At 45.0% G+C, this 9,570-nt stretch overlaps 1 protein-coding gene across 1 annotated transcript in view; it reads left to right on the top strand.

Annotated features, from left to right (window-relative positions):
• The first annotated feature begins 2,430 nt into the window (after nt 1-2,430).
• Nucleotides 2,431-9,570, top strand: part of CAND2 (cullin-associated and neddylation-dissociated 2 (putative)) — a 14,345-nt gene continuing 7,205 nt past the window's right edge. Inside the window, exons 1-7 of the mRNA XM_010158150.1 lie at nt 2,431-2,573; nt 3,758-3,912; nt 5,595-5,718; nt 6,363-6,619; nt 7,210-7,315; nt 7,993-8,138; nt 9,470-9,570. The exon at nt 9,470-9,570 is cut by the window's right edge and continues 180 nt beyond it. Of these exons, the coding sequence (XP_010156452.1) occupies nt 2,434-2,573; nt 3,758-3,912; nt 5,595-5,718; nt 6,363-6,619; nt 7,210-7,315; nt 7,993-8,138; nt 9,470-9,570 (1,029 nt within the window). The 5' untranslated portion in view covers nt 2,431-2,433. The remainder of the gene's footprint in view (nt 2,574-3,757; nt 3,913-5,594; nt 5,719-6,362; nt 6,620-7,209; nt 7,316-7,992; nt 8,139-9,469) is intronic.

Raw genomic sequence — 9,570 nt, 5'->3', positions numbered from 1 at the left:
CGGGGTGCAGGCGAGGAATTCACCGCGTTTGTTTGCAGTATTTCACGCCAACTGTGTTCTGGCTGTGTGTGTGTGTGTATCTTGAGAAACCAACAACGCTCCCCTTCCTTGCCTCCATTGCTGCACGAGAGTGAACGAGCAAAGTGGAAGGGGGAATAAAAGTCTGAATAACAGCTGGACTTTAAATTCTTATTTGTTTTTAAATGAAGAACGTCGTAGCAGAAATGCTGAAATACTCCGCAGTTTGTTTTTCCGAGGACCATCAGTGCATTAAAAGCTGACACACCGCTCTGAGCTGCCCTGTCACCCGGGTGATGGACGCTGCAGATGCTGGCGGTGCTCAGATTGCTTTAAGAACTATTTCTGTGCAGTGGTAAAATACACCACCCTAACAGGACTGGGATTCTTTTATTCTCTGTTAAGAGTATGAAATGTTTCACCCATATGTGTATCATTCTCTCACTATCAACATGGAAGGTAATGTTTGTGCCAGGGGTGATACTGGGAGGTCTTTTCGAAGAGACGGGTTAATAATATCCTGAAAGTAGGTTGATTTTTGCAGAGGCTGATGATGTTTTCCTGGTGTTAAAAAAGCTACTTTGTAAAGAAGTCGGTGGTGGAGTAGTTGCACAGTTTGTTGAAAGAATTTACAGTTAATACTTCAAACAAGACGTGCCCAACACAGGACGTGTCCTGTTACAGAGATACTCCCGCACATGGCCAGACATGAGGCTGTTGCCTGTCTTCAGTTGCACAGCCAGTTACAGGACCAGGTTTCATGTGCTTCCCTCTCATAAATGGATCCGCGTGCCAGTTTCCAAGGTCCTGCGGGCAGGACGGCAGCGGGTAGCGAGGTGAAAGCTGGATGTGTTGCTGTGGAAGACTCTGCTTAGCCTGTGGCCATAATCGGTCATGCTTGTTCTGTGCAGACCTTGAATGGCAAGTGCAGCTTAATAGCTGTTGCAGAATCAAACCTAGAGTGCGTGTTATTGACATTATAGGGCAGAGTCCCTCTATCTTTTTCCTCTTGGATTCAGGCTGGCTATCTAACACTGCAGCAGTCCCTCGTTCCAGGTGTACCTAGGTGCTGCTCAAGAGCAGGCTTGCAGATTGAAGACACAAATGTTGCCCTGGTACTTGAGGGCTCTGACATGCTGAATGAATTACATCAGAGCCTAATTTAAAATGGACGTGTCATTTGGTAAATGACAGGGAAGAGCTTCTCTGTGGTTCCTTTTAGAAGTCCTCCCTCTGCTGGGGCTAACATTAGAAAGGAACTAATATACGATAACCACACTTACATTCCTCAGAACCTCACACTCTATACTGCCACCTTTTACATTTCCTGTTCCCAGGAGAACAGATATTTTCCAGCACTTCTCAATAGCCATTTTGACATTGTTCCCGGTAGAAAATCATATTTACTAACAGTCAGCTTGGAGTTTATCATTCCAGCTTAGAACAAAAAACAAATGCTTGTTTGGTTTTGCTCATGGGAGAAAAAAAAAAAGTCAAAAATGTTCCTTCGTGCCAAGTATTATCTTATGTTGTTAATCAAATGTGAGTATAATTGGACAGTGGAGAAGGATTGAAGAGCAGACAAGTGCTTCGTAATAAAGGGACACCAGCAAATCAGAAGTAGGAACTGGGGTGGTCAAGGTTACACATATCCTAGAAAAAAGTAGCTTTTGTAGAGTTCTTTTCTAGAAAAAAAAAAAAACAAAAACCCAAACAAAACCTTGAGAGGGAGTTAAGCAAGGCAAGAGGTTGAGTGTGTGGATGACACAACTGTTTGGATTAGTAAAGGCTCCCAGGAGCAGGAGGACATAAACAAACTCTGGCTGGGCTGAACAATAGCAATCTAAATATAGCCTAGGGAACTTCTGAGGTATGGTTTGCATGGAGTCATGCATTTATTTTTTGTGTTTGAGCTTGATAGCTTGATCCCCTCCTCCGTGTGTGGTTTCATACTATCGGTGCTAAATAAACCAGAAAGAACACAGCCAGGTGCATTCTTAGACCCGAGACTGGTTTTCCTAGGCCTGGCAATTGGTGAAAGAAAACAAATACTGTGATTTTTTTCTAGCGTAGTTAACCACCTTGATTTAGTCACTCAGAAAAAATACACAAGCTGGGTGCCAATTTTAGAGTTTTAGTTTACCCCATCCCTGTTACGTATTTTAAGGAGAGGAGAGAACGTGTGTTCATTTTCACAGATTCCTTAACCAGAGCCTTTTCACCACCTCTCCCTGAGTTTTCTACTTGCAAGACAGTACTAGTTTTTTGTACCTTATTTCTGAGGACAGTGTAAAGGGTTGTTTGAAGGTGTGTTTTTATACAAGCACTAACTGTCGAGTTTCATTGTCCACAGTGGTGCAAAGGAAATGTCTGTATATCAGCCAATTCACTTTTGCTATATGTTCTTTCAGGTTTATGGCCACCAACGACCTGATGATGGAACTGCAGAAAGATTCAATAAAACTAGATGAAGACAGTGAGAAAAAAGTTGTGAAAATGCTTTTGAAATTGCTGGAGGACAAAAATGGGGAAGTACAGAACCTCGCTGTCAAGTGGTAAGAGCCTCAGCAGTAATTACCATATTCCTTGGCAATACTAAAGCTGTCGCAGACTGCAGAGAGTGTGTTAGCCTGGGGTCTGGTCCTACTCAAACCTCCCGTCGCATGGGCTTTCCCCTCATGCCAGGCACAGCGATTTCCTTCTCGGTTGATATTCCGGGAGGATGAGCATACAGATATCTTTGCAGAAACAGTAGCAGATTTTGGATGTAGTTCAATGTTTATATTCTGAATTTTACCATATTAAAAGTAGCATGCCTAAGATTTTATTTCTTCAGAAAGAAGCCCAGTTTAAAATTTTGGTTATCAAGTTTCTCTCCTTTCCTGGTCTTTGATAGAGATGGTACTAATCATGCATAGCCCTTCAAAAATGGCATTTGAGTTTCAGATTCAAATCCTACTATTCAAGGGCATTTTCATTAAAGTTAATGATGCACTTGGCTTCTTTCCCTGCTTTGACTCCAGTGTGTAGCCTCTGCTATTGCTTTGCCTTTGACTGTTTCAATTTTTTTTTTAATCCAACCGAAAAGGGCCAAAGGTTCTTTTATTACGAATCATCTGATGAAGTGATCCTAGTGCTGACGTGCTCTTTCCTGTCTCTCCCCCCCAGCATGTCTGAATGGGAGTGTTCATTCTAGAAATGAAACTGAATGGGTCCCTTCACGCACAGGGCTCCAGAAAGGTGGGCCATTTAAAGACAGCTTTGGGTCCCTGTATTTTTTTTCCTACTGTGGATCTTATTTGTATTCCCTTCTTTCTGACCATATACTGTTTCTATCCCTGTGACCTTGGGCCCTTTCTTTTTGATTCCTACTGTCCTGACTTTTTCTGGCCTCGCTCAAGTCTCTGTCCACATGTTTGCTTTGGTTCAAGTTCATTGTGCCATAATTTCTGAGCTGCTCCTTCTAGTGAGATATTAACTGGCCTCGTGTTGATGTGAAGTGTCCTCCTACAAATTTAATGTAAAATTCACTGAACCAGAGTTCACTGAGGCAGCAATGCAGGGTATGTAAACCTAGGGACACGACGTGCTGCAGGGTATCGGTACTCCATACCGGTGTTTTGGTAATATTTGCACTTGGGCCTGAGCTGCCCTTAAGGAGGAGTGAGCCTGAGCATCCCTTTTGATGGTGGAAAGCATCCTTCTTCCTCTTTATTCTGACTGGCTTCTCCTCCTGCAGTCTGGGCCCGCTGGTTGGCAAAGTGAAGGAGTACCAGGTGGAAACCATTGTGGATACGCTATGTACAAACATGTTATCTGACAAGGAACAGCTGCGGGATATCTCCAGCATTGGACTGAAAACAGTCATCTCTGAGCTGCCACCAGCTTCTACAGGTAAAATGTTTGTCCCTGTTTGTCAGACTGAGGCAATAGGGGGGTCACAGCCTTTGGGAAACAGGAAAAACATGTAGTTCAGTGCCTAAAACTTACAGATTCCTTATTCACCTGCTAAAGGACAAGTAATGAAATAAAGAGGAGAGTAGAAGTTGAGACACTGATGTGATTAAAGATGGGATGAAGTGAAAACTTGAGGGTCACCCCAAGGATATTTGAGTCTGAAACCGCATCTGAGTTCTTGGAGAGATCCATTTTTGTTTACAGCAATCCTAAAGCGTTCAGGTGTGCATCACGATGTCGCTGTTGGGGCTGGCTTGCAGGGCTGTCGGTCTCCTTGTGAGCAGTGCCCACTACTCTGTGATGACAGCAGCGCCAGCACTGCACCGCCTGCTGGCCGCGGCCAGGCCAGGCCCCGTCTTCGACTGCCACAGCTACCTTGGCCTCTTCTCCTGCGTTTGGAACTAGGTATCCAAAAACTGCAGCAGCAATTCAGGAGATAGCTGAGGCTCCCAGACATTTAGTCTTCCTCTGCAGCCATCTCATGTATCTGTTTTTCCTTCATGGCAGGTGGCCGTGCTGCCAGGCTGCTGGATTTTAGGTTGGGAGAGAATTAGAATCAGTACACAAATACTTGCTGAACTCCTCTCTCAACGTCTGTGAAACATTAAGCTCTCGTGAGCCATCCTTTCGGAATTCTTTATTTAACGTACATCACATGAACTGAAACTGGTTTAGGGTAGCAACAGATAAGTAAGTCATCTCCTCATGGGTTTGGTATTGACACTGTGTGGGTGGAAGGCAGCAAAGGCAGTGTGGGTTTGCTGCAAAATGGAGAGGTTGGACATCTCCCCCGGTGCTTTCTTCACCCTCAGCCCCACGCCGTGTGGTTGCTGTTGCTGTGGTGTTGTCTGGAGCAAAGGGAAGGTTTGAAATAATAGTCCAAGAAACAGGCAGGCTCCATTCTCAGTGTCCTACCCCAGTTAATGATGCTCCAAGGATGTCCCACTCCTGCTTTGTCTCTGTTCAGAATGGCATGGGAAGCAGTTGTCCCTCCCTTTAAAAGTTTTGTGGAATTTGAAGCTGCTTATGCTTTCCACTGAACAGGCACAGCCCAGTGTGAAGAGTAAACTTTTATGTAGGCATTGATCTGGACTGCAGAAGATTGAGATTCTAGACTGTAGTAGTAATCTCAACACATTCTTGAACCTGGGTTATATATTATTTTGTGACAGATTTATCTAGTTCTACCCTTATTTTCATTGTGGAGCCGAGAAACAATTTCTGTCAATTCTGTTCTGCTGATGGAGCAAACCCTGATGTGTTGAAACTGAACATTTTCAAATGAAGAATAGGAAAAAACCCATGCCAAAACCTTCCCACCCATCTCTCCTCCCTGCGTTGCATGAGCCTGGGAGCCAGCCAGGCTGTTTTAGGGTAAAACACTCTCCAAGAAGAGAAGCTTCTTCCAAATAGTTAATGTGTCGTACCGCAGAGGGAGGTACCTCGCTGTTCGCAGTGTGTGTCCACCATCTCAAACAAAAGCTAGCTGACTGCTGTTCTGGTTAGGTCTCCCAGTGGTAATTTCTTTCTTTTTTTTTAACGTAGGAGGGATTAAATGGTTCTCAGCAGTAAGAAGACTTCTTTTTAACTGACAGTTGGGAAAAATCTCTCTCTTGCAGGCTCCACTATGACAGCAAATGTGTGCAAAAAGATCACAGCCCAGCTGACAGGAGCCATCGGCAAGCAGGACGATATATCTGTGCAGCTGGAGGCTCTTGACATCCTGTCAGATATGCTGAGCAGGTACCAAAGGATTTCCTTCTGGCAGCTGTGTACGGCAGGGCGTTGCCTGTATGTGTTTGCTTTTGACTTCTGTATTTCCCTAATCCTACTACGAGGACTTAAAATAATGGATTTGGGTTGGCTGCCACTGGGGAATATCTCAGCAGAGCAGAGTCCCAGGAGGGATGAGAGCTGACATGCTGAGCCCTTCTGTGCTTGGGAATAGCAGTAACATTGGTGATGGCTCCCCACAGAGGCTCGGTTCAAACAGATGTAGGGAGGGAGAGGGCAAAGCAGGGAAGTTTATTTTAGCCCTGTGATGTGATCACACATGCATTTTTTTCCCTGGCTGCCTCCTTCTCTTGTTACACAAGTCAGAGTGACAGTGTCATATGTCAGCTACGTGCAGGAAATTATTGACAAACCCCCAGGTCATCCAGAAGGACAGTGTCAAAATCGAGCTCCTCCAGGATGGAGACAAATAACCTCTCCCCATGTTACACAGAACAAGTCAGTGTTCAGACCGAAATGCCAGACCCACCCTTTTCCTCTCTCTCCCCACAACATGCATGAAGCCTTCATAGCTGAAGGATGTTTTTGCTGGCAAGAGGGCATTTTCTCTGAGACTTTGACTTTCAACTTCTGTCTTGTGCTGTTGATTGCAGACTAGGGGGAACACTCTACTCTTTCCATTCTTCCATTCTGAACTGCCTCCTTCCCCAGCTGACAAGTCCCAGGCTGGCAGTACGTAAAAGGGCCATCATTGCCTTGGGTCACCTTGTCTTGACGTGCAGCGGAAACATCTTCTCAGAGCTCACAGAGCATCTGCTTGCCGAGCTGAAGAGGAACGAGTCTACTTCTACTACCAGGACGTACATTCAGTGTGTCGCTGGCATCAGTAGGCAGGCTGGACACCGCATAGGTAGGACAAATAGCTTGACATGATGCTGGGGAACATGCATGCATTTTAGAGCAGCTCCTTTTATTGGTAAAAGAAGTGTGTTCACGCTGTTCCTAACGTATTAGTGGCTTGTGCTTTGTGATTCCCTCTGTGATCCTGACCTTGCTCTCTCATCTCCACTTGGAAGGAAGGAGACACCGGAGTAACTCTCTGGCTGCCTTTCTGTAGTGATTTCATCACAAGGTCTTGCAGCGCTTCCCTGGTCTGAGTTATCCCCTCTGTAAATTAGGTCAGTGGATTCATCCCATTTCAAATGAGGGGACAAATAGAAGGCAGCATATTGTATTTCTTGTCTAAAAGATCTGCCAGAGCTGAGATTAGGTCCTAGAAGATTTCTAATCACAGCTCTTTCTGTGACTGAAATGCCAGCAAGGGGCTGAACACAGGGAGCAGGGGTTGTCTGCTTAAAATCCCTGCAAGGCTGGACCATGAGATCCAGGGAAGGAATACTGTGCCAGTCACATAGAGAAAGTGGTAGATACCTGAACTGTTAGCTGCTCAGATGAGTGAAGGCTGGAATTTTTCACTGCTGCTTGCTTTGTCTTTTCCAGGAGAACATCTGGAGAAGATAATTCCTCTGATTGTTCAGTACTGTCACGTAGAAGATGACGAGCTGAGAGAGTACTGCTTTCAGGCCTTTGAGTCTTTTGTGAGAAGGTGTGTGCCCTTGAAGAACAACTGTGCACCTTCTGTGCATCAGTGTCTTCCTAGTGTAAATACCTGTACATTCAGCATCCAGGGTTGAGTACCTTCCTATATGCATTCCTGTTGGGAAAGACAGTTCACAAATGAAATCCCTTCTTTACATGCAGAGTTGGGCTTGAGTTATGAGCTATTTTCCTCAACATGTGAGAGTGTGTTTCTGTATAGGTTTTGCAGGAGTAGGAGTTTTCCTTGTCCTTGGAGAATTCCTCAGCAAGAGGTAACTGCCTCACTCTTGGTGCGTGGAGAGAGTGGGAGGCAGGAAGGGGGCTCAGGCAGAGGAGCTGCTGAGCTGCAGCTCTCCTGTTGTTTGGTCAGACATTTACTGCTTGTCTTGGAAAAGGAGCCCTGTAGAGCTGCTGAGGTTTTCTTCTGTGAAGGGATGATTCGACCCGGTGGTGAAGGCAATTTATTTATTTTCCTTACAGAAATCATTGCCTCCTCCCCAGGGGAATGTGGTCTTGCTTCCTGCACAGCAGGAAGGAGAAGTTCTGGTTTCAGTCCTGTTAACAATGTTCATATAGTCTGTGAAGCATTTTGGGATCCTTTTGAGATTAATTATGTTGTTTGGATATTTATAATTGTTTAGTCTTTCATTTATTAAATCTCAGGATTTTTATTTGTTGTGATAGGTGCCCAAAGGAAATTGACCCTTACATTCCCAATGTGATGGGGCTGTGTTTGAAGTATATCACCTTCGACCCAAACTACAACTATGATAATGAGGAGGAGGAAGAAGAGATGATGGAAACTGAAAATGGGGAGGATGAAGAGCAAGGTGCCTGCTTGTGAGGATGACTGGGCTCAGCACAACACCGGGCTAACATTTCTCCCCTTCTTGCTTCCTCACCCTCTGTGATGTTACTTTTCAGATCTGTTTCAAGACAGTCAGTTCTTTTAAATGGGTTATTTTCATTTACCAGTGGCAATAATGTAGCTGGATGTGCAAAGTTCCAGCAGTAATTCTGAGTTTGTTAGTTTACTCTTTTTTCTGATAAAGTCCTCAGATCTCTGCCTGCCTTAGGCAACAGTGACAACACTGAAACTTGAACTCTGGACTAGCTTAGTGGAGAGCTAGACCCAAGAAGTACTGCTTTTCCCATGCCTGCTGACTGCAGGAGTTTCTTAGAGCACATCCAGCAAGCAGCGAGGCTTAACACCTGGAAATCCTGAAGAGCCTGCCATCCTGATTGTTGGAAACACTCCCTTGTGCTCCCAAAGGTGCTGATGCTGCTTGGCAGCCTGTCAGGGCAACTTAACTCACCCTACAAACATGGTAGCCACACAGTTATATTTTTGCTATAAGGTAGCTATTTTTTACTGCGTTGTAGGAGAAGAGAGCAAAGCTGCAGTCGTGAACACTTCAAAGTGCCACCTTTAGAAACATCTTGGTCCACCACCAAAAACATCTTACTCATCAGTGAAAGCAATCTGATGCTGTAGGCAAAAGAGGCCTTTCATTTGTTTTTGGAATTGTGTTTACTTTGAGGTGGATGTGGAGCCTTGGGCAGATAGAAGGGGTACCTTTAATGCCTGTTAGCTATAGGCAGCATTTCATAATGTCTCCATTTATAGCTGCATACAGTGTGGCAGCTAAGAGCAAAAGTTAGAACAATTTCCTTGGGAGAAAGGTGGTTTTGTTTACTTTCGTACTGACTGGGGTAAAACCCTGGCCAGCTTCCTGGAGAATATGCTAAATGTTCTGCCAATAACACAGCGAATTGTTACGCTGGTTTGTGCCATTCAGGAATTGCTAAGACAAATATTTACATACTTGTGGTTTGAAAATCTGGGAACCTCATTCAAAACAAAAGCCTTGATGCCTGAGCTGAAGTGGCCAGTAAAGGTAGTATAACATTAAGGTTTATTCTCTGTCAGCTCTTGCTCGGGACAGAAGAAACTAACACAGGGCGGCCCTGGGTCATGCTGGCTGGTAACAACATCTATAGGGAAAGGCTATTCTGGACAGTTTCATGTCCCCAGATATGTTTGAGTTAATGGCATCACTTTGTCTGGTCAGCTGGAGAGGGAAGCTCTGAGGATCCAGTGATGCTCTAGCTCCGGTTTTCTCATAATGGTGCACCCTGTTTTCCCTTCTCTTCTTCCCAGAAAGCGATGATGAGTACAGCGACGATGATGACATCAGCTGGAAAGTCCGCCGCTCGGCAGCGAAGTGCCTGGAGGCCATTGTCAGCAGCAGGCATGATCTC

The sequence above is a fragment of the Eurypyga helias genome, unplaced genomic scaffold (assembly GCF_000690775.1).
Source record: "Eurypyga helias isolate BGI_N326 unplaced genomic scaffold, ASM69077v1 scaffold42088, whole genome shotgun sequence".
In the NCBI taxonomy this organism is placed as follows: domain Eukaryota; kingdom Metazoa; phylum Chordata; class Aves; order Eurypygiformes; family Eurypygidae; genus Eurypyga; species Eurypyga helias.
Note: the sequence above shows the minus strand (reverse complement) of the source record. Positions and strands in the feature narration are given on the sequence as shown.